A 25,674-nucleotide genomic window follows, 5' to 3' on the forward strand; every position below is an offset into this window, starting at 1 on the left:
TTTTTCTGATTTTATTGAGAAAGCTGTTTATTCCCATTAAGTACAATATTAAATACAGGTTTTTTATAAATTTCTTTTTTTTTTATTTTAATGTTTTATTTATTTTTGAGAAAGAGACAGAGAGAGAGAAAGAGAGAGAGAGAGAATGGAAGATGGACAGAGAGAGAGGGAGACACAGAATCCAAAGCAGACCCCAGTCTCTGAGCTGTCAGCACAGAGTCTGGCACAGGGCTCACACTCTCAAACCGTGAAATCATGACCTGAGCTGAAGTCGAAATGTTGAACCAACTGAGTCACCTAGGTGCCCCTTTTGTAAATATTATCAGGCTGAGGAAGTTCCCCTCTATTTCTCCTGAGAGTTTTTGTCATGCATGGATGTTGTATTTTCCCAAATGCCTTTTACTCATCTATTAATCTGATCAGGTAATTTTTCTGTTTTAGCTTGTTGCTATAATGGATTATGTTAATTTATTTTCAAATGTGGAACCAGTCTTGCTTACCTGGGATAAATCCCACTTGGTCATGGCATATAATTCTTTTTGTACATCATTGGATTCAATTTGCTATTACTTTGATTTTTTTTTTTTTTTTGCACATGGAACATTCTACAGGATAAATTATAATGTTGAGCCAGAAACCAAGTCAACAAATTTGAAATCATTCAAAATATACAAATCTAACCAAAATGGAATAATATTTGAAATGAAAAAAACAGAATGAGATTTGTGAAAATTAAGCATACTTATAAATAATGAATTGGTCAAAGAAGAAATTACAAAGGAAATTAGAAAATACTTTAAGTAAATGTAAATGAAAACACAACCTGCTAGGACTATGTGTTACAGCTAACACAGTACTTAGAGGAAAATTTAAAACTATACATGCTTTTTTTTAAAAAAAAGAAAGATTTTAATCAATAACCTTGTTTAGAGCCTTTAAAATATAGAAAGAAAATAAACAATGGTAGGGAAACAGACTGAAGGAAATAATAAAGATTAGAACAGAAATAAGTAGAAAGTAATAAAAAAAAAACCTATAGGAAAAAACCGATGAAAACAAAAGATATTTTTAAAAAGATAAACAATATGCATAAACTTTTATCCAGACCAACCAAGAAAAAATAAAGAGAAAATATTAGAATTACAAAAATCAGAAATGGAAGAACAATTATTAGTATTAATCTAAAAGAAAAAATATATATAAGAGAATATTAAGAACAATTGTAAGTAAGTTGAGATGAATTTGACAAATTTCTATAAAGACAAAAACAAAACTGACTCAAGAAGAAATAGGCAATATTTTTTCCTTTAACATTTAGGTTTTTAATTTGACTAGGACCAACTTCTTGATGTTTACTAACAGATCTATTCATATTTTCTTCCTATGGTGACTCAGTTATTCTACAACCTCATGCTAAAATGCCCTTTGGTCATTGATTTTTAGTGTAGATTTTTCCAGATTTTCCAGATATATTTGTCCATATGTACTTTCATGAGCAACTGCAGTCTTTACTATGTTCCATTAAACTTTTTGTTTCTTTTTATGAAGTTCCATGCTGGTGTTATTATTATAACTTTTTAATATCAGCATCGTATATGATTAATGATTGTTTTTATATTCCTTTTCAAAAAAAATCATTGTTGTCAAAATACATTCTTTCTGTTATAAATTTTTAAATAAGTGGTTGAATTCTTAATTTTTTTTTCAAACTTCAGCAGCAATTTGATTTGGATTGCATTAATTGTATAGATTAGTAAGAATTAACATGTTTATATGATTAAGTCATCCTATTTATGCGTATGGAATGTGTTTCATTTTTGAAAACTTTTTAAATGTCACCTAAAATAGCCATTTTTTTCAATAGAAATTGTATGTCAAATTTTTTTTCTTGCTTTTTGAATTAAAGAATATGATTGCTTTTTTTGATGTTTCCTGATGACAACTTTAATGTCTCAACTATTCTTCTTACCCTTATACCTCACGTATGGGCAAGCTGATAAGAAACCCCACTGCTCCCTCTATTGGCACCAGTTGAAGTTTGAAGCTGTACAAACGTTTGTCTATGTATAAGAATACTCCCCCAAGCTCCCAGCCCCCACCAGTAACAATAATCCAACCTGATCTCTTTTCCCCACTCTCCCAAGCTATTTTCCTACCAGCTCAGTAAGCCTGTCCTATTATCCCCCAAATCCCTCATTATGTGAGTAATAATCTTTTTTATACCTTTTCCTTGTGTGAGTGTGACAAAGTTTGGGCCATGTTTTGGGTGAGGAGTCCAATTTCTTTCTGCAGGATGACAGCAACATTGTGGCTAATGGTATTTTATTTTTATTATAAATTTATATTTTGTAAAACTTATATTTTCCAACAATTTCACTTTTGTAGAGATATTTGTCTTTGAAAATTGGCCATATAGCTGAAGATTTGCCAAACTGTGTTGTTGTTTTAATAGTTTGTGACTTAATTCTCACCAATTTTCTATTTAAATTATCATGTAATTTATACATTACAAAAGTTCAATCTCTTTCTTTCAAATCCTGACACTTGACAATTTTTATTCTTTTGATATAATATTGTCTAGGACTTCCAAAACTACATTAAAAAGTCATGACTCTAGTGAGCATTTTTATCCCATTCTGATTTTAAAGAGAAGACATCTGAAGACTTCCTACTAATATAATGTATGCTGTAGATTTTTAGAATGTAACATTTACCAGATAAGGATCATTCTTTTATATTTTATTTTTTGACAGTTACTTTTTAATATCATAAGTAAATAGGTGTTGAACTTATGGAAATCTATCTCTGAATCTATTGAGAGAAGCATTTAATTTTTTTTCTGCCTACCAATTTGGTAACTTAAAAATTGCTGACAGATTTTCTAATGTTGAATTTTCCATGCATTAAATCAAAATTTGTCATGTAACATATTAACTGCCATCTGATTCTAAGTGTTTTATAATCTTCCTAGGACTTTGTTAAACTAAAGATCATTTATTTTTCAAAAATATAGGAAATTTTAGCAAGAATATATTTAATAATATTCAAAAAGCAATCTGAATGATACTGATTCTTTGGAACTTGTTGAAGATTTTCCTTTATGGCCAAAATAATGAATACTTGACAAGATCATGTATTCTCTATATGTGAAATATGATATTCAAGATATGATCATTGACTAAATTTTTTTAAGTGTATGATTCACATATTATTTTTCTCAGTTTTTGTTTTCTCAATTTATAAGCTCTGAAAGGGATGAGTTAAATTATTTATTTATTTATTTCTCTTAAAATTCTATCCACTATAGCTATAAATATTAAAAGCTTATATTGTTAGATACATATATGTTCAAAATAGTAATATCATTTTTTTCTAGTGTTCTTTTTTTTTTTTTAAACATTTTTTCTATTTTATTTTTGAGACAGAGAGAGACAGAGCATGAATGGGGGAGGGGCAGAGAGAGAAGGAGACACAGAATCGGAAGCAGGCTCCAGGCTCTGAGCCATCAGCCCAGAGCCCGACACGGGGCTCGAACTCACGGACCGTGAGATCGTGACCTGAGCTGAAGTCGGACGCTCAACCGACTGAGCCACCCAGGCGCCCCTCTAGTGTTCTTTTTATGAGTAGGTGATATTTCTCATTATCTATGGAAATATTTGACATAAATTTTATTTTGCATAATATTAAAATTGTTACCTTACTTCATCTAGATTTTCCCTATTTCATTTTCAACTTTTTGTTTCAAGTTGTGTTTACTGGAAACAGAATATTTTTGGATATTTAAAAAAAATAAAATGAATCTGAAAATTTTTTTGTCTCTGAGTTCTTGTTTTTAATCCATTTGGATCTATCATAACATTTAAAAATATCACTGAATAAAAATGACTTTTGATGTAAAATTCTATGATTTTTCATATACTTATAAATTCATGTAACCACCACCAAAATTAGGGTACACTATAATTCCATCACCACCTGCTAGAGACTGAATGTTTGTGCCTCCTCCCCAAATTCTTATATTGAAACCCTATCCTGCCCTGTGATCTTTAAAGATGGGGCCCCTAAGGAAGCAATTTAGGTTAAATGAGATCAGAAGTGTGGGGCTCTGATCTGATAGAATTAGTGTACTTATAAGAAGAAACGTCAGAAAATTCATTCTCTTTTTCTCCCTGTGCACATACACCAAGGAAAAATCATGTGAGGACACATGATTCAAGGTGGTTGAAATCACACCAAGAAAACACCTTATACTAGAAACCGACTCTGCCAGACTTTGACCATTGACGTAGAGCATCCAAAACTGTGACAAAATAAATCTTTTATTTAAGCCATACCATCTATGATATTTTGTTATGGCACCTGGAGCAGACTAATATAGATTTTGGTACAGAGAAGTGGGTACTGATGTAACAAATAACTAAAAATGTTAACGTGGCTTTGGGACTGGGTAATATGTAGAAGCTGGAAGACTTTAGAACTACATGCTCGAAAAAGCATTGTTATAAAAAGATTGTTGGTAGAAATATAGATGTTAAAGATGATTCTGGTAAGAGCTCATATAGAAAAAAAAACAGGTGGGCTGGAGAGAAAGTCTCCATCTTCTTAAAGAATCCATAAATAATTATAAGCAGATTGTTGGTGTTTTAAAATCATTCTGGTGAGGATTCAGATAGAAATGAGGAACAAATTATTGGAAATTGGAAGAAAGGCAATGCTTGTTATAAAGAGGCAAATAACTTGGCTGATTATGATCTAGTGTTTTGTGGAAGATAGAAATTACAGATAATGAAATTAGATATTTAGCTAATGAAATTTCTAAGGAAAATTTTACAGGTGCACCTTATGTTCTACTGACTGCTTATAGTAAAATGTAAGAGGAGAGAGATGAATTAAAGGATTGTTAAGCAAAAAGGAATCAGAACTTGAAGATTTGTGAAATTCTCAGCCTGTCCATATTGCAAAAAAAAAGATAAAACATGTTTAAAAAAAAAAAACAACTAAGGCTGTGGCTGATCAACCAGTTGGTAGGGAGATTATTATGGCTGTGAACCATAGATCTAATCAGCAATCTCAGCAGAAGTCAGAAATAGAGATAAGATTATGCCAGCAGAGACACTGCCAGCTATGCCTAAAGGAAATAGAAAAAAAAAAAGGTGGAATGGAGGAAGGTTGCAAACGTGTTATCCTTCAAGAAAGTGATAGAATGATCTAATAATTCATAAATCATCAGAGCTGCCAATCCTACCACAGGCCCAGGGACAAGGCTGATTCTTTCTGAGTTTCAGAGGTAGGACCTCTCTTCAATTTCACTCCCCCCACGACCCGCCACAGAGTAGTGCATTGGCAGAGATTTCACAGAATGCCATGGGAATGGGGCCCTTGCAGAGAGTCAAAGATCAAGACTACCCCATAGAGCAATAGAGGTATTGCTGCTGTCCCAGCAAGCCTGGAAGGCAGAGCATCAAACCAAAGAGGATTATTCTCAAACATTAATACCTGGTGGAATTTGCCTTGCTAGCTTTTGGATTTGCTTGGGACCCATTACCCATCATTCCTTCTGTTTTTTTTTTTTTTTTTTTTTTTTTAAATGACAATGTCTATTCTAAGCCTGTTCCACCATTATGTCTTGGAAGCACATAATCTGTCAGGGTTACACAGGCTCACAACTGAAGACATATTTTTTTTCAGGGTAAATTACAACTCATATGATTCAGATGAGATTTTGGATTTTAGAGTTCATGCTAGAATGAGTTAAGACTTTGGGAATGGAATTAATGTATTTTGCATGTGAGATGACATGAATTTGGAGGTGCCAAGGATGGAATTTATGGACTTCATCTTTGTGTCTCCCCAAAATTCACATATGGAGGGCCCATTCCCCAAAATGACTGTATTTGAAGATGGGTCCCTTAAGGAAGGAATTACTGTCAAATGCATTCAGAACTGTAGAACTTTGATAGGATTATTGTCCTTATAAGAAGAAACACCACAGAGAAAGGGCATACGAAGACCTAGTGAGAAGGTGGATGTCTACAAGCCAGAAAGAAACTGTCCTTGTTGGATGTTGGTCTGACTTCTATCTCCCAGAACTACAAGAAAATACGTTTACTTGTTTATGTTACCTTGTTTGTGGTATTTTGTTACGGTAGCCCAAGCACACTAATACACTACCCAAATTCCTTTGTGCTATCCTTCATCTCTAATCTGCATAAACCACAGATTTGATCTCAATTATTAGTTCTGTCTTTTTAAGAATGTCATATAAATGAGGTAATAAATTACAGAATTTTTTTTAGGTTTGCAACTTTTACTAGGCATAATGCCTTTTGGATCCATCCAAGTTGTTTTGTGTATCAGTAGCCCATTTTTTTATTGCTGAGTAGTATTCCATTGAATGAATGCAGCCCAGTATGCTCACTTATTTACCTGTTGAAGAAAATAGGCTGTTAGTAGGTTTAGTTCATTTTGAACAGAGCTATTATCAATGGATTTTGTGTGAATATATTTTTATATTTCTCTAGAGTAAATACTCAAGAAGTGAGATTTCTGAGTATATGGTAAATACATCTTTAACTTTGTAAGTAACTTAGGTTATCCCAACTATTTTATAGTTATCCCAACTATTTTGCACCATGGCTGTAGTATTTTGCATAACCATCTTCTATGTATGATAGTTCTAGTTGCTTTTAATCCTCACTAGTTTTTCTTTTTTTTTTATCCTAAAGTTTCTAACTGTTGTATGGTGGCATCACAATATGATTTTAATTTGCATTTCTCTAATGGATAATTTTGTTGCACATGTTTTTGGGTGCCATCTGTATATCTTATTTGCTAAAGCATCTGGTCATATCTTTCAATCAGTTTTTAATTGAGTTGTTTGATTTCTTACTACTGACATTTGAGAGTTCTTTATATATCCCAGATAGAAGTCCTTTGTTGTATATGCAATTTATAAATATTTTCTGCCAATATGTACCTTGTCATTTTGCTACCTTACACATTTCATTTCTTAAACTAATGTTTTAAATTTTTATTAAACACAGTTTGTCATTTTATTATAGATTGTGCTTTTGGTGCCATGTCTAAGTCTTACTAATCTCAAGTCATAAATATTTTTTTTCCTTTTTTCCCCCCACAAGTATCTAAAAAGAAAAATTTTAGATATATGGTAATTGGTAATTCAGATATATGATTAATTCTGTGATCTTTTTTGTATAAGTTATGAGGTTTAAGCCAAAGTTAAGTTTAATTTTGCATATGAATGTCCAGTTGTTTAGACACTATTTGCTGAAAGGTTTATCCTTGGTCAGCAATCACTTGAACATATTTTGGGGTATGTACTTCTGGACTTTCTGTTGCATTCAATTGATCTATGTGTCTATCCCTTCATCAATACCATACTATCTAGATTAGATTATTACAGCTTTATGGTAATTCTAAAAATGCAGTGGAATTTCTTCCATTTAACCTAAAATGTTTCTTATTTAGTTTGGGAAAATTTATTTTTATTTTGTCAAATAATTTCTTTCCTGATTTTTTCTCTATTTCTGGTACCTGCTATTATCCAGGCTTTGGCATCTGTACTTATATATTTCATTTTTTTTTCTAATTCTTTACATTATTATCTCCTTATCCTTCAATCCTGCCTTTCTGAGTCCTTCAACATGATACTCCAGCTCTCTCATTTTTTTCTTCAGTTATTTAAATTTTATTTATCCCTCTAAACGTTCTTTCTGAAAACAGTTATATATTCCAAAACTGAAAAATTACCAGATTCTTTTTTATATTCTGTTCTTTTTCCATGATACTACTGTTCTCTTGCCTCTTTGAGATATTTATTTTGCTTATTTTATTTTATTTTATCACCTCATCTTTTTCAATTGTTTTGCTTCATGTAGAAAAAAGTGGCCTAGTTTTTTCTTTTTAGTTCTGGATGTACTTCCCAAATGTCCAGTATTTTTTTTTTTCTGTGAGCCCATGTTCTGCTGAAGTAGCAGCTAACCAGGTTGATGATAGATGTTACAGTAAGGCTACAGACCAGGCCTCGGGTTTCATTGTTCCACATCACTGACAGTTTTTCATTGTCAATTAGGTTTTACAGTCTTGAATTATGGATTTCACCTCCATTGGTTTACTTCAATTATTTTTTTTCAAATTACTCTTTCAGCATGTGAGATACAGTGACTTGTACATGTTAATCAATATTTATTACTTTTATTGTTTCCATTGGATGATGATGATGAAGTTGAAGATGGTAACTTGTTTCAAATACATCTGGCTCATTCTTACTTTAGAAACTTTGAACTTTATCTTGCTTTTATTTTCTCACCTCTTCCATGATTCAGATTTCAATTAAAAATTCATTTGCTCAAAGAAAATTTTTTTGTTATCACATTTAATATGGCTCTTCTCAAGTCATTTTATATCACTTTTGTTTTATTTTTATCACTGTACATACTTCTATTTGAAATTATCTTATTTTTATTGCTTTTTTCTTCTCTTTTCTTCACTAAAATGTAAATAGTGTCTTGTAACCATTCCAACTACTCACAGAGCAGAAACCAAATCCTAAGCTTACCTAATGTGATGTGTATTGCTTTTTAAAATGTGTGTACATTTCTTTAAGTATTATTTATTGAATTTCACCAAATAGACACAATTTGACAATATGCTTATTGAAGGAATTTCAGATCTAAGCAATATTTTAACGCTAATATCTTATCCTCTTTTACTGTTTTCAGGAATGCAGTCAAAGAACACAAAAAACTTTACGCCATTTATGAAACCAGGTGAGTCCATATCTTCAATTTATCTATTAAAGTTGTCTTCTACTTTTCACTAATAATACAAGTATTATTAGTCATTGTGATATGAGCTTATGAGTTACCTAGCTCTATATATTTTGTGTTTGAAACATCCACCAAAATTATTGTAAAACATACATAGAAACTAAATAATAACAACAACAATAATAATATAACCTTAAGTTATCTTATGTAATTTTTCTATAATTTTAATTTGAAATTTAAGTAAATAATTTAAAAATAAAATTGAATTCTAAAAGGGCATCTGATTCTACGACTAAGCGCATCCAACGTTAAAATAAAATGTCTTAGTATTAGAGGAAACTTCAAACGTCGTTTGAAATTTCACATATTTGGAAAGGTAGTCCAAAGTTTTGTGTGTATAAAAGCATGTTCTCCAGCTGATACTCTTTTGGAAAGAAATTGGCTACAACAACAAGATTTGGCAGCAAATCTTATGAAAACATGTATTTAACAGAAACTAAAGCATCTGATAAATTCTTGTTTATCTTTAAACATTCAACTACAATATGATTTACAATTAAAATTTCTCTAGATACCAACCACCCCCAACCTCCAAACTCAATCAGCATCTCAGGCAAAAATCATTCTCCTCTGGGCCCACTATTTGTTAATGTTTAAAGCATTTCTATGTAAAGTGCCAATAATTATTTTATTTCTTCCTTCCTTCCATATATCAAATTCTAAGTACTGTAATACAGTGCTATTCAATATTTTTGGTAGAAGTAATAATTTATTAGAATACATCATTTTAGTATTGTTTATTGTGTACATATAATTTCATTTACTTAATCAAATATTTCCTTAAGATAAATTCTTTAAAGCAGTATTATATGAGAAAAGAATATACACATTTAAAATCTTTTAAATTTATGTATGTTTGTACATAATTTTGCAAAAATTGTAAGTATAGAGCACTAGTATTCACAAGTAAACATAGCCATGTAATCACCAGTCGGATTGGGAAATAGCACATTAAGTACTTCAGAAACTCACTCCAATCTGTGCCAGGCATTCCCTTCTCTTCACCAAAAATAACCAATGTCATGACTTCTTTCACCATCTCCTTAGTTTGGATTCCCCAGAAATAAGATTCTTTCCAAGATGAGAATTCTTTTTCCAGTGCTGTATAGGACAAATGCAGTCAGGAAAAACTTGTGAGAATGATCAACAAGTACGGAATGAGAAGTAGAGAAAATACAAAGAGTATTTTTGAGACATCTAGCTTCTACCAGATCTCTAGGCACTCTGTAACATCAATTATAGAACAAAATCTGTCCACCTAGAAGCCTGGTGGCTATACACCTACATCAAAACACTTTAACAAGGCACTGTCTCTGGGGGAGGAGCATAACATCCCAGGGATCTCAAGCACAAGCACGTAAGCAATGTTTTGAAAAACAAAAAAAAAGTGGAGGTTTGAGTGATTTGTAGCCAAAACTACATCTAGGAACTAACAGAGGGAGCCTGGTACCAACAGCATATGCTGCAAACCATGCTTTGCACCATGAAGATCCATTTTCTTCTCACATTAAGTTTATGCCACAGGTTTTTAAGTATTCTAATTGGTCACAATTTCATGGAAAACTTACCAGCAAAGGTTTTGCAAAAAAACACAGCTTACACTGCTATAGTACTTCAAGAGGCCATGATAGATATGAATCACCTCCATGCCCCACCCTACCATACCACCTCTTCTGGGCCAGCTGGATTGCTTGGTGGAATTACCAAGACAATTACCGCTGAACCTCTGTTTGTCAAGACACTTTCAGGCAATTGATAATGCTGCCTCCCAACTGACAGTTGAGACTTGGCATATGAATGTCAAGAATAGATCCATTGAAAAGCTGAAAGCTTTTCCTCTAAGATCAGGAACAGGACAAGGAAGCCCACTCTCATCACTTTTACTTCAACATAGCATTGCAAATCTTGGAGCAACTAGGCAAGAAAGAGAAATAAGACATATCCAAATTAGAAAGGAAGGAGTAAAACTATCTCTATTTGTAGATGACATGATATTATATGTAGGCAACTCTAAAGACTCCATAGGGGACAAAAAAAACATTAGAACTAATAAATTTTATAAGGTTGCAAGATACAAAATCAATATACAAGAAACTATTGTATTTCTATATCTAAATAAACTACCAGAGAGAGAGAACTTAAGAAAACAATCCTGTTCACAAATTGCATCAAAAAGAGTAAATAACTAGGAACAAATTTAACAAAGTAGGTGAAAGACCTGTACACTGACAACTATAAGACATTAATTAAAATAATTGAAGAAGATCAAATAAATGCAAAGGGGTGTCTGGGTGGCTCAGTTGGTTAAGCATCCGACTCTTGATTTTGACTCAGGTCATGATATTGTGGTTCATGAGTCCGAATCCCATGTTTGGCTCCACACTGACAGTACAGAGCCTGCTTGGGATTCTCTCTATCCCTCTTTCTTTGCCCCTCCCTGCTCATTCTCCCTCTCTCAAAATAAATAAATAAAATTAAAATTTTTTAATTAAAAAAAACAAATGGAAAGATAGTCTGTGCTCAGGATTCAAAAGAAAAAATATTATTAAAATATTCATACTACTTAAAGCAATCTTGGGTACAGACCCAATGCAATCCCTATCAAAACTCCAATGAGTTTTTCATAGAAAGAGAAGTATCCTAAAATTTGTATGGAACCACAAAAGACCTCGAATAGCTAAACCAATCTTCAGAAAGATAAACAAAGCTAGACGCATCACTCTCCCTAATTTCAAACTTTATTACAAAGCTGCAGTAATCAAAACAGTATGGTGTTGGCATTAAAATGAACATATAGAAACAGAGTAGAGAGCCCAGAAATAAACCCACACATACATAGTCAATTAATTTATGACAAAGGAGACAAGAATACAATGGGAAAAGTCTTTTCAATAACTAGTGTTGCAAAACTGGGCAGCCACATACAGAAGATGAAACTGGACCACTATTTTATACCACACACAAAAATTAATTAAGTGGATTAAAGACCAGAATGTAGGACATGAAACCATAAAACTCCTAGATGAAAAAAGGCTTGGATATGACTCCAAAAGCAACAAACAAACAAACAAGTGGAACCACATCAAACTAAAATTGTCAGCAAAGGAAATCAGCAACAAAATTAAAAGGAAACCTATGGAATGGGGTAAAATATTTACAAATCATATATCTGATAAGGAGATTATGTGCAAAATCAAACAACTCAATAGCAACAAAACAAAACCCAAACAATCCAATTAAAAAAATGGTAGGTGATCCGAAGAAACATTTTTCCAAAGAAGACATGCAGGTACATGAACACATCTACATGAAGAGTCCCAGCATCACTAATGATCAGGGAGATACAAATCAAAACCACAATGAGATGTCACCTCACACCTGTTAGAATGGCTATTATCAAAAAAACAAGCCATAACAAGTGTTTACAAGGAGAAAAGGGAATCCTTGTGCACTGTTGATGAGAATGTAAATTGTTGCAACCACTATGAGAAACAGTATGGAGGTTCCTGAAAAAATTGAAGGTAGAGACATCAAATGATCCAGTGGTTCCACTTCTGGGTATTTACCTAAAGAAATAAAACAAACAAACAAACGCTGGCTTGAAAATATATCAGCACTGCATGTTCTTTACTGTATTATTTACAATAGCTATGATATGAAAATAACCTAAGTGTCTTTTGATGGATAAGTGGATAAAGAGAATGCAGTATGTATATGTACAATGGAATATTATTAAATCATGACAGAGAAGTAAATCTTACCATTTGCAACAACATGTATGAACCTTGAGGGTATCATGTTAAGTGAAATAAGTCAGAGAAAGACAAATACTGTATGATCTCAGTTATATGCGAAATCCATTTCACTGTCTCAAAAATCCAGTTTTCCACCTATTCCCCTCCTCTTTTCCCCTGAAACTTCAGGAATTACTAATCTTTTTGCTGTCTCCATTCTTTTCCAGAATGTCATATAGCTGGAATCATACAGTACATAGCCTCTGTAGATTGGCTTCTTTCACTTAATAAATATTCATTTAAAATTGTGCTATGTATTTTTGTTGCTTGCTAGCTCATTCCTTTTTATAACTGAATGATCTTCCTTTGTATTGATGTACCACAGTTTCTTTATATACTTACCTATTATTTTTTTTAATTTTTTTAAGTGTTTATTTATTTTTGAGAAAGATAGAGAGACAGAGTGCAAGCTGGGGAGGGGCAGAGAGAGAGGGAGACACAGAATGTGAAGCAGGCTCCAGGTTCTGAGCTGTCAGCACAGAACCCGACGTGGGGCTCGAACCCACGAACCGTGAGATCATGACCTGAGCCGAAGTTGGACACTTAACCGACTGAGCCACCCAGGCGCCACTATATTTACCTATAAAAGGACAGCTTGGCTGCTTCCAAATCTTGGCAATTATGGATATAGACACTGTAAACATTTGTGTGCAGGTTCTCATTTGGACTTAAGTTTTCATTTGGGTAAATATCAAGGAATGTGATTGTTGGATCATATGATAAAAGTATGTTTAGTGTTGTGAGGAACCACCAGACTCTCTACCAAAGTGGCTGTACCACTTTGCATTCCGATTAGCAACAAGTGAAAATTCCTGTTGATCCACATTCTTGCTAACATTTGGTGTTGTCCATGTTTTGGATTGTATCCATTTTAATACGTATATAGTGCTATCTCATTGTTGTCTTAATTAATGTTATCAATGCCTTGATGACATGATGTTGAGCATTTTCCTATGTACTTGTTAGTCATCTGCATATCTTCTTTGATTAGGTTTCTGTTCATATTTTTTGCTCATGTTTTAATTGGTTTGTTATCATTGAATTACAAGCGTTTTTTGTATAATTAGATACCAGTGCTTTATCAGATATGTGTTTTACCAGTATGTGGTTTGTCTTTTCATTTTTAGCAGTGTTTTATAGAGGGCAACCCCAAGTTATTTATTTTAATCAAGTCCAATTTATCAGTTTCCTTCTCCCATGGATAATGCTTTTTGTGTTGTATATAAACGTTCAACACTAAACACAAGGTCACCTAAATTCCCTCCTACATTATTTTCTAAGAGGTTTTTTTTTTTAATATATGAAATTTATTGTCAAATTGGTTTCCATACAGCACCCAGTGCTCATCCCAAAAGGTGCCCTCCTCAATACCCATCACCCACCCTCCCCTCCCTCCCACCCCCCATCAACCCTCAGTTTGTTCTCAGTTTTTAACAGTTTCTTATGCTTTGGCTCTCTTCTGCTCTAACCTCTTTTTTTTTTTCTTCCCCTCCCCCACGGGTTTCTGTTAAGTTTCTCAAGATCCACATAAGAGTGAAACCATATGGTATCTGTCTTTCTCTGTATGGCTTATTTCACTTAGCATCACACTCTCCAGTTCCATCCATGTTGCTACAAAAGGCCATATTTCATTCTTTCTCACTGCCACGTAGTACTCCATTGTGTATATAAACCACAATTTCTTTATCCATTCATCAGTTGATGGACATTTAGGCTCTTTCCACAATTTGGCTATTGTTGAGAGTGCTGCTATAAACACTGGGGTACAAGTGCCCCTATGCATCAGTACTCCTGTATCCCTTGGGTAAATTCCTAGCAGTGTTATTGCTGGGTCATAGGGTAGGTCTATTTTTAATTTTCTGAGGAACCTCCACACTGCTTTCCAGAGCGGGTGCACCAATTTGCATTCCCACCAACAGTGCAAGAGGGTTCCCGTTTCTCCACATCCTCTCCAGCATCTATAGTCTCCTGATTTGTTCATTTTGGCCACTCTGACTGGCGTGAGGTGATACCTGAGTGTGGTTTTGATTTGTATTTCCCTGATAAGGAGCGACGTTGAGCATCTTTTCATGTGCCTGTTGGCCATCGGGATGTCTTCTTTAGAGAAGTGTCTATTCATGTTTTCTGCCCATTTCTTCACTGGGTTATTTGTTTTTCGGGTGTGGAGTTTGGTGAGCTCTTTATAGATTTTGGATACTAGCCCTTTGTCCGATATGTCATTTGCAAATATCTTTTCCCATTCCGTTGGTTGCCTTTTCGTTTTGTTGGTTGTTTCCTTTGCTGTGCAGAAGCTTTTTATCTTCATAAGGTCCCAGTAATTCACTTTTGCTTTTAATTCCCTTGCCTTTGGGGATGTGTCGAGTAAGAGATTGCTACGGCTGAGGTCAGAGAGGTCTTTTCCTGCTTTCTCCTCTAAGGTTTGGATGGTTTCCTGTCTCACATTCAGGTCTTTTATCCATTTTGAGTTTATTTTTGTGAATGGTGTGAGAAAGTGGTCTAGTTTCAACCTTCTGCATGTTGCTGTCCAGTTCTCCCAGCACCATTTGTTAAAGAGACTGTCTTTTTTCCATTGGATGTTCTTTCTTGCTTTGTCAAAGATGAGTTGGCCATACGTTTGTGTATTTTCTAAGAGTTTTAAAGTTTTGCAATTTACATTTAACTCTATGATCCATTTTGAGTTAATTTTTGTGAAAGGTGTAAAATCTTTGTTGGTTGGTTTTTTCATGTGAATGTCCAATTGTTTCGACATTATTTGTTGAAAAAAGGTATTCTTTCTTCATTGAATTGCCTTGCTCTTTTGTCCAAGATCTGTTAGTTATATTCATGTAGGTCTATTTCTACACTCTCTATTCTATTCCATAAATCTATTTTCCCATTCTTTCACCAATACCACAGTCTTGAATTTGGATAGTGCCAGTCCTCTGATTTTGTTCTCCTTCAATAGTGTATTGGCTCTTCTTACTGTTCTGCCTTTCTGTTTAGAGTACATTTTTCAATATATACAAAATAATTTTCTGGATTTTGATTGTGATTTCATTGAATCTACACAGAAAGTTGGGAATAATTGATATTTTGATAATATTAAGTTTTCCTATTTATGCACATGGAATCTCTCTCCATATATATAGGTCTTCTTTAATTTATTTCATCAAAACTGTAGTTTTGTGATTTACCTCATATGAATACTGTACATATTTTGTTAGATTTATCTTTCTTAATTTATTTGTTTTGAAGTATAACTAACATATGGTGTCATATTATTTTCAGGTTTACTATATAATGATTCAGTAATTATATACACTATTCAGTGTTCATCATGATAAGTGTACTCTTCATCCCTTTTATCTATTTCATCCATCCCCCATTCACCTCCCCTCTGGCAACCACCAGTTGTTCTCTATATTCAAGAGTCTTTTTTTTTCTCTTTTTTTCTTTGTTTTATTTCTTAAATTCCACACATGTGTGATATCCTATGGTATTTTTCTTTCTCTGACTTATTTCAGTTAGCATTATACCCTCCAGGTCCATCCATATTGTTGCAAGTGACAAGATCTCATTCTTTGTGGATAATATTCTGTTATGTATATATAGTACATCTTCTTTATCCATTCAACTTTATCCATTCAACTATGGATGGACACTTGGTTTGTTCCATAGTTTGGCTATTGTAAATAATGCTGCAATAAACATAAGGGTGCATATATCTTTTTGAATTAGTGTTTTCATTTTCTTTGTGTAGATAATTAGTAGTAGAATTACTATGTGATTTTATTTTTAAATTTTGGGGGAACCTCCATACTGTCTTCCACAGTGGCTGCACCAGTTTAAATTTCCACCAACAGTGCATGAGGTTTTTTCTTTTTTTCACCTTACCAGGAATGTTACTACTTGTATTTTTAATTCTTGCCATTCCGACAAAAGTGAGGTGATATCTCATTGTGGTTATTATCTGCATTTCCTGATGATTAGTGATGCTGAGCATTTTTTCATGTGTCTGTTAGACATTTGTGTGTCTTTTGGAAACATGTCTACTTGGGTCTTCTGTCCATTTTTAATTGGATTATTTGTTTTTTGGTGTTGAGTTATATAACTTTATATACTTTGAATATTAAGTCCTTATTGGATATATCATTTGCAAATAATTCCATTCAGTAGGTTGCCTTGTCATTTTGTTGATTGTTTCCTTTGCTCTGTTGTTAGATTTATATATAAGCATATCAATTTTTGATGTTAATATTCTAATAGATTTTAGCTATATTATATATTTATTGATTACCATACATATTATAATAGACATTTTTATTAGTGTCTAACATGAATCATTTTTCACTTAGACAATTATTGTTATCATTAATTCAAATGCTATACACATTCTAAACCCTTGGAAGTTATTACTATTATATTAGTATGTTTTATACATTAAATATTAATTCATTTACTTATACATTTACCACTAATGTAGCTCTTTATCCCTTTCTACATTACCATGTTTCTTACAGCATTTGGATTCTGTGTCCTGGAAAGACTGTTTTTAGTATATATCTTAGTGTAAGTGCTGGCAACAATTTCTCTAAATTTTTTTCTCTGGTAAATCTTTATTTTTTTTTTAAGTAAAGAATATTTTCAAATAGCATAAAATTCTTTGTTGGAAGCTACTTGCTTTCTTCACTTTATTGTCTTATTTGTTTTTCTGTTTCTATTGAGAAGTCTATTCTTAGTTTTATAGTTGCTTTTGGAGTTAATTTTTACATTTTCAGATATGTGTTTATGATTTTTTTCTTTGATTCTGATGTCCAAAAGTTTTACTATGATGTCTTTAAGTGAAATTTTCTTTTCATCTTGCTTTGGTGTCATATTTTTTGTGAATCTGTGGCTTTATCTCTTTTTACCAATTTTAGAAATGTCTCAGCCATTATTTCTATAAATGTTGTTTTTACCCCATTATATCTGTTGTCCCCTTCTGTAACTTTAATTATAATTGTTATTCCTTTTTAGTATTGTCTTATGTTTTTTATTCTTTTTTCTGTTTTTCCCATACTTTTTTTTTCCTATCCATGCCTCAATCTGTTCTTTTTTTCCAAATGATGTATCTTTTAGGTAATGATTTCTCTTTTCAGCTAAATCTCATCTTCTATTTCACCATTTTTAATGTTGTATTTTTCAGTTGTGGAATTTTCATTTAATTCTATTATAAGCATATTGATTCTATGAAGTATTTCTCCATCTTTGATCTATTTTTTTAAGCATATTAATCAAAGTTTTGCATATTAATCAAAGTTTTGTTAAAGTCTGCATCTGATAATTCCACTATCTGGTTCACAAATGTCTTATTTTTTATTTTTTTTGAACTGTTTCTAGATCTTGGTATGCCTTTTAAATTTGATTCAATTCTAGACGTGTTTTAAAACATAAAATCTTTAAATTTTTTTTTCAACGTTTATTTATTTTTGGGACAGAGAGAGACACACAGAGCATGAACGGGGTGGGGGGGGGGGAGGGGGCGGGGCAGAGAGAGAGGGAGACACAGAATCGGAAACTGGCTCCAGGCTCTGAGCCATCAGCCCAGAGCCTGACGCGGGGCTCAAACTCCGGGACCGCGAGATCGTGACCTGGCTGAAGTCGGACGCTTAACCGACTCTGCCACCCAGGCGCCCCAAAACATAAAATCTTTAGATCAGCAGTATCCAATAGAACTTTCTGTGAACATGGACATATTTATATCTATGCTGTCCAATACCATAGCTACTAGCCACTAGCAGTTTTTGAACACTATGAAATATCACTAGTGTGACTGAAGAAATGATTCTTTATTTATATACTTTTAATAAATTTAAATGTAAATAGCCACATGTGTATCATGGCTAACATACTGGACAACACAGGTCTAGATAAAATTTCTTGCTGACATTGTATATTAAATGTTTCAAGTGCTCTATTTGATATTTTTTCCACCAGAAAAAAATTCTTCAGCTTTTTGCGAGTAACTAGAGTAGTAACAGACCATTTAATGCAATCAGAAATGGAGCTGAGTTTCTTCATGTCTTTGCTTTCTTTCTGGTTCACCCTTTCTCCTAGTTTGCAGTTCTTAAGGATCACAAATGAAAGTCAAGTGTATTTACCTGGATCTCTCCAACTTGGCTGGCCTTGAACTCCAGTTTTGTTTCCTCAGAATAGGGAAAGTATTGGTAGCTCTCATTAGCTTTCCAACCTGCTGTTAACTGCCTCCTGCTTAGCTTCTCTGCTCTTGCTTCTAAAATGCTGCTTAGAAATTGGCAAATTAGCACATTTGTTTTTGTGGTTCTCTCTTTTCCAGGATCATGACCTCTCAGACCCTCACTCCTTGGTAGCTCTGAACTCAGTTTTTTATCTCATTAGCCCTGTGAGATATCTGAAAACTCTTTTTGGTGTCCTTGCCTCTACCTCTATTCAACTTCACAGATTCAGCTCCCAAGTGACTTGTAAATCATCAGTTGGGCTTCTTTAGAAGCAGACCATGAGATAAGTATTAGAGTAAAAATTATTTATTTGAGGGATGCATCAGACACTGGTAGTGACATGAGAAATTCATACAGAGAAGGAAAAACAGCTAATAAAAGTCAACTAATTTAGCCAGTTACCATAGTAAACAATTGGGGCTGAATTCCTCAGTGAGAAGGTGGAAAGTGGTGTAAAACACATATCTCAGAGATACCATATTCTAGAGCTGAGATCTGGAGTCTTTTTGAACTAACTCCCAGTGGCTGCTTTGGAAGGGAGGTAATGTCAATAACACTCTCTTCCTCCAATGTATAGCCTGCCACCATTTAGAGCAGCATTCCAAGGTTCCAGAATAAAATAAGTCATCAGACTTGGAGATGCATAATACTGGTATTTGGAAGTCAGTGAGAGGACACTAAAAGGCTGATCAATGGAGAAGAACAAACATAGCATAGAAATTCATGTTCCTCCCACAGAATTTGCCCTTTTCCCAGGATTTTGGCCTCTAAAATTCTGGCTACCTTAAGAGCTTTATAATACCCTCTCATATATATTTTTCCATTTTTATTCCTTTTTTTCTGCTTGTTCTGAGAGGATTGGCTCTCCTGAAAGCTAGTCAGTCATAGCTGATGGTGGAAAGGTGGGTTGTTATTTTTTGGACACTAAAATGTATTTTACTGAATGATTTATGGGTCTGGGTATTTTTTATTGATTTGGATCAATATATTTTTTACTGATTTGGAAGGTGCATAACTGTTACCCAATTTGTACCAGTTAAACCAAAATGTTTTTAACACTATCAAGCAAAAAACATGCGTTCATTGGTAACTCATTTCCTTATTTGAGTGATATACTGACTGTATGTTCTTTCCAGTTAAAATGTTTTTGTTCTATATTTGTTATTTTTTTCATATGATTATATATGAAAGATTAAAGAAAAGTAAAATTATTCTTCAATATCACCACACAGAATTCACTGATAGAATTGCTTTGAAAACAAAATGGGAAAATGCTAAATAAGAGGAAGAGGGTTTCTCCCTAATCTTATTGTTTATGCTTGCAGAATTTTAACATTTCCGGGCCTGATTCCAGACCACAGTAGTGCCCTGTTGAATGATTCTGGCCTCTAACTTGCTGAAAGCTAAGTTTCCCATTCTGGTACTGCTGTTGGTGTCAATTCTCATGTTCCCTGAAGCACTTCCTCACAGTGGCTGAGTTTTGCTCATGACAACTGTCAATGCACATCTCCCCTTGGCCTTGAAACTCACCACTCAGCTATTTTCCTGATCCTCAGGAAGGCTGCTCATTACCTGGTACAATACTATCAGCACAAAACATGCCCAGCATTAAATTAGGTAACCAATCAGGGACTCAGATCTGAGAGTTTCCATGAACTGTCAAGGGCCACTATACAGTAGATGAGCAGCCTTCATCGTAAGTTTGGGGAATGTGGATCAAGGACAGCATTTGGTAGTACTTGGTAGACCAAGTACTTTTGATCACACATATTAATAGTAAAAATAATGAAATACAGCCCATATATACATCATATTCTTTATAAAATGCATTAATATATATGAGACTTTTAAGGACAAAAAATCGTCTAATCCCCTCCCGGGAGTGGAGCATTTTGCCAACTTCCTGTGGAAAGCACTAATATAGATAAGAAGAAAGTGGGGTACCAGGAAGTCCAAAGGCACTGCAACTACAAGAGTGTCATTGCAAGAGTAGCTCAGGGTCAGTCCTTGGAATAAAAGTGACAACAGGCAGAGAAACCACTGTGTGCCAAGTTTCATAGGATGTGATCACTGAACTGGCACCCACCAGGACAAAATCCAATTTCAGAGGAGCTGCGCTAAACCTTGTAAGCAGAATGGCTAATGAGCAGCTTCAAACTGAAGTGGAATATTTAGAGAATTAGGGTAGTTTTCTGTGAGCAAATCCAAATAAATTCTGAGTTTATTTATACCAAGATCGTTTCTTTGCCTTCAAAATCTCATGTTCAGTGCAATATGTCTTTGGCTTTGCAGTTATATTTGTATCTGCTGTACAACACTAAAAACATAAGGGTGAATTTCCTATCTATTGTGATGAAATTCAATCTAATTTTACTTAGAGCAGAAATAAAGTATAATATGACTTTACGTTATTTAGATTGGATGAATCAAAATCTGATATTGGATTATGCAATTAATCTTACTTTGGGAGACAAATAAAGATATGGATGGTAGTTATAAATACTACCTCAGATTTCCAAGGGAAGTTTGTGTTCAAGTTTCTCTCATCCAGCATTTCCTTGCTTGGAAGCAATAGTAATATCACTAATACCATGGAAGTGCCACAAACATTTGTGTTCCTTTTAAATTCCAGCAGAATCCAATGCAGGGTTTCCTGTATTTCTTAAGCCTATTTGTAAATGTCCATGAAGATGAGAAACAGTATTGTATTCTACCACCTGACTTTTTTGTTATTAAATGAAATGGAGAGCATCAGGTAGCTCCTGACTTATTTATTTTTGTTATTGCTGTTTATGTATTAATACCATACAGTAGCTTTAGCTCCATTTATGGCTTGTGTGCATCTGAAAAATCATAACAAGACTTAGATTAATGTCTGATCTCAACCTTAGAGGGGTGTATTTTATCCTAGGAGTATTTGCTTAGCTCTAATTTGAAAGTTTGCTTGTGTATGTTATCAAGTTATTAAAAAAAAAAGATTTGTGATTATCCCAATTTTCCTATCTAGCTTTTATTTTTAAGTTTATTTATTTTTGTGTGTGTGAGAGAGAGAAAGAAACAAAGCGTGAAGGCGGGGGCAGGGGGCAGAGAGGGAGACACATAATCTGAAACAGTCAACACAGAGCTCTGAGCTGTCAACACAGAGACTGATATGGGGCTCAAACCTGTAAACTGCAAGATCATGACCTAAGCCAAGTCGGATGCTTAACTGACTGAGCATCTAGGCGTCCCTCCTATCTGGCTTTTTCCCACTTCCTGTCCATCTGTAAATTTTGTACCCAAAAGTTTAAAAATAAGAGTTCTGTATAGGTCATATATTTAAGTGCACTAAAAAACTAGTGACAAAAATGTAAGGTGTCTTGTGGTCCCCACAGTGAGTCTCCCTACATTACCTGTTCTAGATCATCTCAGGAAATGTAAAGGAACAATGGAGAGTGTCTCACACAGCAGCATCCAGGGTTGTGCTGAGCAGCAATTTGTCAGTACATTACACCTAGGGGCTTTAATGGGCTCAGAACTGAGATCCTTCAGAGAGGAAAAGCGAATAAAGTGTTTCTTATAGTCACTCAAATGTCTACCTGGAGTAATTTCCAGATTTTGGTGCAGGAAAACGTAATCCAAAGAGAGTATAGCAGCCTAGCTGAGTTGAGAAGCAAGAATTGGAGTTATGAGAGATAAGGTTACCATAAATTGGAGACAAGAGTCTCAGAGCTGAAGCATATAGACAGAAAAAGAGCTTCAGAGATGTGAATAAGGGTGCATTTGAGTCTTTGGTTCAACATCATTTTGCATATGCATAGAGTAAAACTCCATATGGCCAGGCAAAGAAAAACTTGCAGAAAGGACTCAGTTCTCAGAGGTCACACACAAGCAAGAATTATTTGAATCCCCAATATCCAGAGTGAAGAAAACTCTTTAAATACATGAAATATTCAGGAGACTCTAGAAAGATAATGTCTTAATAATGGAGCTAAACTAGACCTAGAGGAAAATCTACCCTAGATCCACTATTACAAAAGCTTAAAAGCAAATCTTGAAAGTATCAAATATATCTATGGAAGCCAGCCAGAACAAAGTACGCAGTCTTTATTAGAATATAACAAAGATAGAGGTGCCTGGGTGCTTAGCTAAACGTGTATGACACTTGATTTCAGTTTAGGTCATGATCTCAAGGTTCATGAGATCAAGCCCCGCATCTGGCTCTGCACTGACAGTGTGGAGCTTGCTTGGGATTCTGTCTCTCTGTCTCTGTCTCTGTCTCTGTCTCTGTCTCTCTCTACCCCTTCCCCACTCACCCACATGTGTGCGTGCTCTATCTCTCTCAAAATAAATAAACTTTAAAAAATAATATCACAAGGCTAGAACTCAAAAATTCATAAATGGTATAAAATTCATAATGTGGTATTTTACTATGTGTAAATTATATCTCATAAAAATTGAACTTACAGAAAAAAAATATCTTTATTTCAACAGATAATGAATTTGGTAAAATTTAATACCAGCTCAATTTTTAAAAATGTAGCAATCTGGTAATAGGAGATAGCTTCCTAAATTTGATACTGGATCATACATCTCTACTAACATTATAGTTAATAATGAAGCAATAGACACATTCTCATTAATTAATATCTGCTGTCAACACTTGTATTTCATAGGATGCTAGAGTTCCCAACCAGAACAATAAGATAATAGAAATAAAATAAAGGTCATAGGACAGAAGACAAAGAATTAAAGCTCTCACTTTTCACCATAATCATTGTGTATATATAGGTTCAGACAATAATAACACAGCAAGGATTCAAACCTCCTCTCACTCTAGAGTATTTGAATTCCTAAGCAACAATTTATTAGGAAATAAGAATCTTTAAAATGCTACAATTTATAGCAACAACAATGGCAACAACAAAAACTCCTCATATTTTTGCTGAGTACCTTGTTACAAAGGTATTGAAAAACACATTTTTACTAAGCAAATATGAAGACCTTGGAGGAAGATAAAAATTTCATTGAAATGCATAAAGACATAAATGAATAAGTGGGATATATTATGTTCATAGATGATGAAATAAAATTGTGTTTCTCCTCAAAATTTTCTGTAAATTAACACAGTTCTAGACACTTAACAGAGCTTTTTTGTGAAACTTGAGCTGACAATCCTAAAATTTATATGGAGAAGTTTAGAATCAAGAAATGACAACTGAAGAAGAGGAGTAGTAAGTAGGGACCCATCTAATTCTTTTTCAAGTGTTACAACAAAGCTATGGTGAATAAAACTATGGCACAGGGGAAAAGTATAAGTCAATGGACAAGACCAGAAATCTTACAGCAATTCCAATTTTAATAAAACAGAACAATGTGGAAAGGTTTGTAGTTGAAGCCCAGTCCTTCTGCATGAAGTCAACCCATATGTGTGTGTTGAAAAAATAGGGAGATGTGATTAGAAATGTATTTTATATATTGTATTCATTTGATTCTTTGAGCAAAAATGGTGAAATGATTTCAGCCAAAGCTTTAAATTTAGTAAGGCTGTTCCTGTAATGAGAAGTAGGCTGAAAGGTAGCTGGAAGGGTGTAGTGAAAAGAACATTCATTTTGTTTGTTCATAATCTATTTTCATTGGATGAATAAAAGGCATATTTTTGATACAGCAACAAGAACATGAATATGAAACATGAAAGAGGTGGTATTATAAATCAGACAGGAAAGTCTGCACTTAATAACAGATGATGCTGGGACAACTGGCTATACATTTGGAGAACAATAAGCTATATCTTTATCTTACACCTTGATCAAAATCAGTACCAGATGGACCTAAGACATAAAAATGATGGAAAAAGTCTGTTTAAATCTTAAACAGAACCAATGAAAGGAAGAATATCTTGATGACAATGATGGAAAATATGAATTTCCTAAAACACAAAAAAGCACATGTCATAAAGAGATGATGGATAAATTTAAACATTTAGTTAATTTAGCTTAATTCTAATTCTTTACTATTAATTTAAATTTAATAGCAAAAATTATCACATATGTGAAAACATCATAAAAAAATTGAAAAGACAAATTCCAAATTGGAAGAAGATATGTACAACTTTTAGCAAGACATAACAAATAATATACAGAATATAGTTATTAATATCTTCTGGGGGTGCGTGCATGGCCCAGTCAGTTGAGCATCTGACTCTTCATTTTGGCTCAGGTCATGATCCCAGGGTCAAGACACACATTGGGCTCTGCACCAACTGTGGAGCCTGCTTAAGATTCTCTTTCTCTCCCCTCTGTCTCCCTCCCCTGCTCATTCTCTCTCAAATTAAAAAAAAAAAAAAAAAGATAAAACAAGCGTTCTGTTGTGTCATTGTGTTATAATGAGCAATGGATATGAATGATGAGACCACAAACTTCTAAAAATATACTAATAGTAAATAAGCATATAAAAATTATTAAATTTCACTACTAATAAGTTGGAAGTTAAGCAGTAATATAAGTTCATACACATTATATTTGTAGAAATTAATGACTTTTATATGCCAATAGTGATAATGATGTAGGGAAATAAGAAATTTAACATAGAGCTAGTAAGTATAAATAAGCACAACCACTTTGGAAAGCAATTTGCCAATATTAGTATTTAGAAATATGCATATCAGTGATTTCATTTCTAAAGAAAATTTCATCCACTAAGATTTATGCAATAGGATACTTATTTTAACAGTATGTAATAGTGAAAAACCTTCAAAAACTAAGCTTTCTTCTGTGAGGAAATGAATAAATGAACTATGAGGGAAAATTAACATCTGTATAATATTGAATCTTCCTA

The 25,674-nt window shown here is 33.6% G+C and overlaps 1 protein-coding gene across 1 annotated transcript in view; it reads left to right on the top strand.

Moving 5' to 3' along the window:
* Positions 1 to 25,674, top strand: part of GABRB3 (gamma-aminobutyric acid type A receptor subunit beta3) — a 468,180-nt gene that overhangs the window by 150,310 nt on the left and 292,196 nt on the right. Inside the window, exon 2 of the mRNA XM_025919405.2 lies at positions 8,742 to 8,789. Coding sequence (XP_025775190.1) covers positions 8,742 to 8,789 — 48 coding nt within the window. The remainder of the gene's footprint in view (positions 1 to 8,741; positions 8,790 to 25,674) is intronic.

The sequence above is a fragment of the Puma concolor genome, chromosome B3 (genome assembly GCF_028749965.1).
Source record: "Puma concolor isolate L17-30 chromosome B3, mPumCon1.1.hap2, whole genome shotgun sequence".
Lineage (NCBI taxonomy): Eukaryota > Metazoa > Chordata > Mammalia > Carnivora > Felidae > Puma > Puma concolor.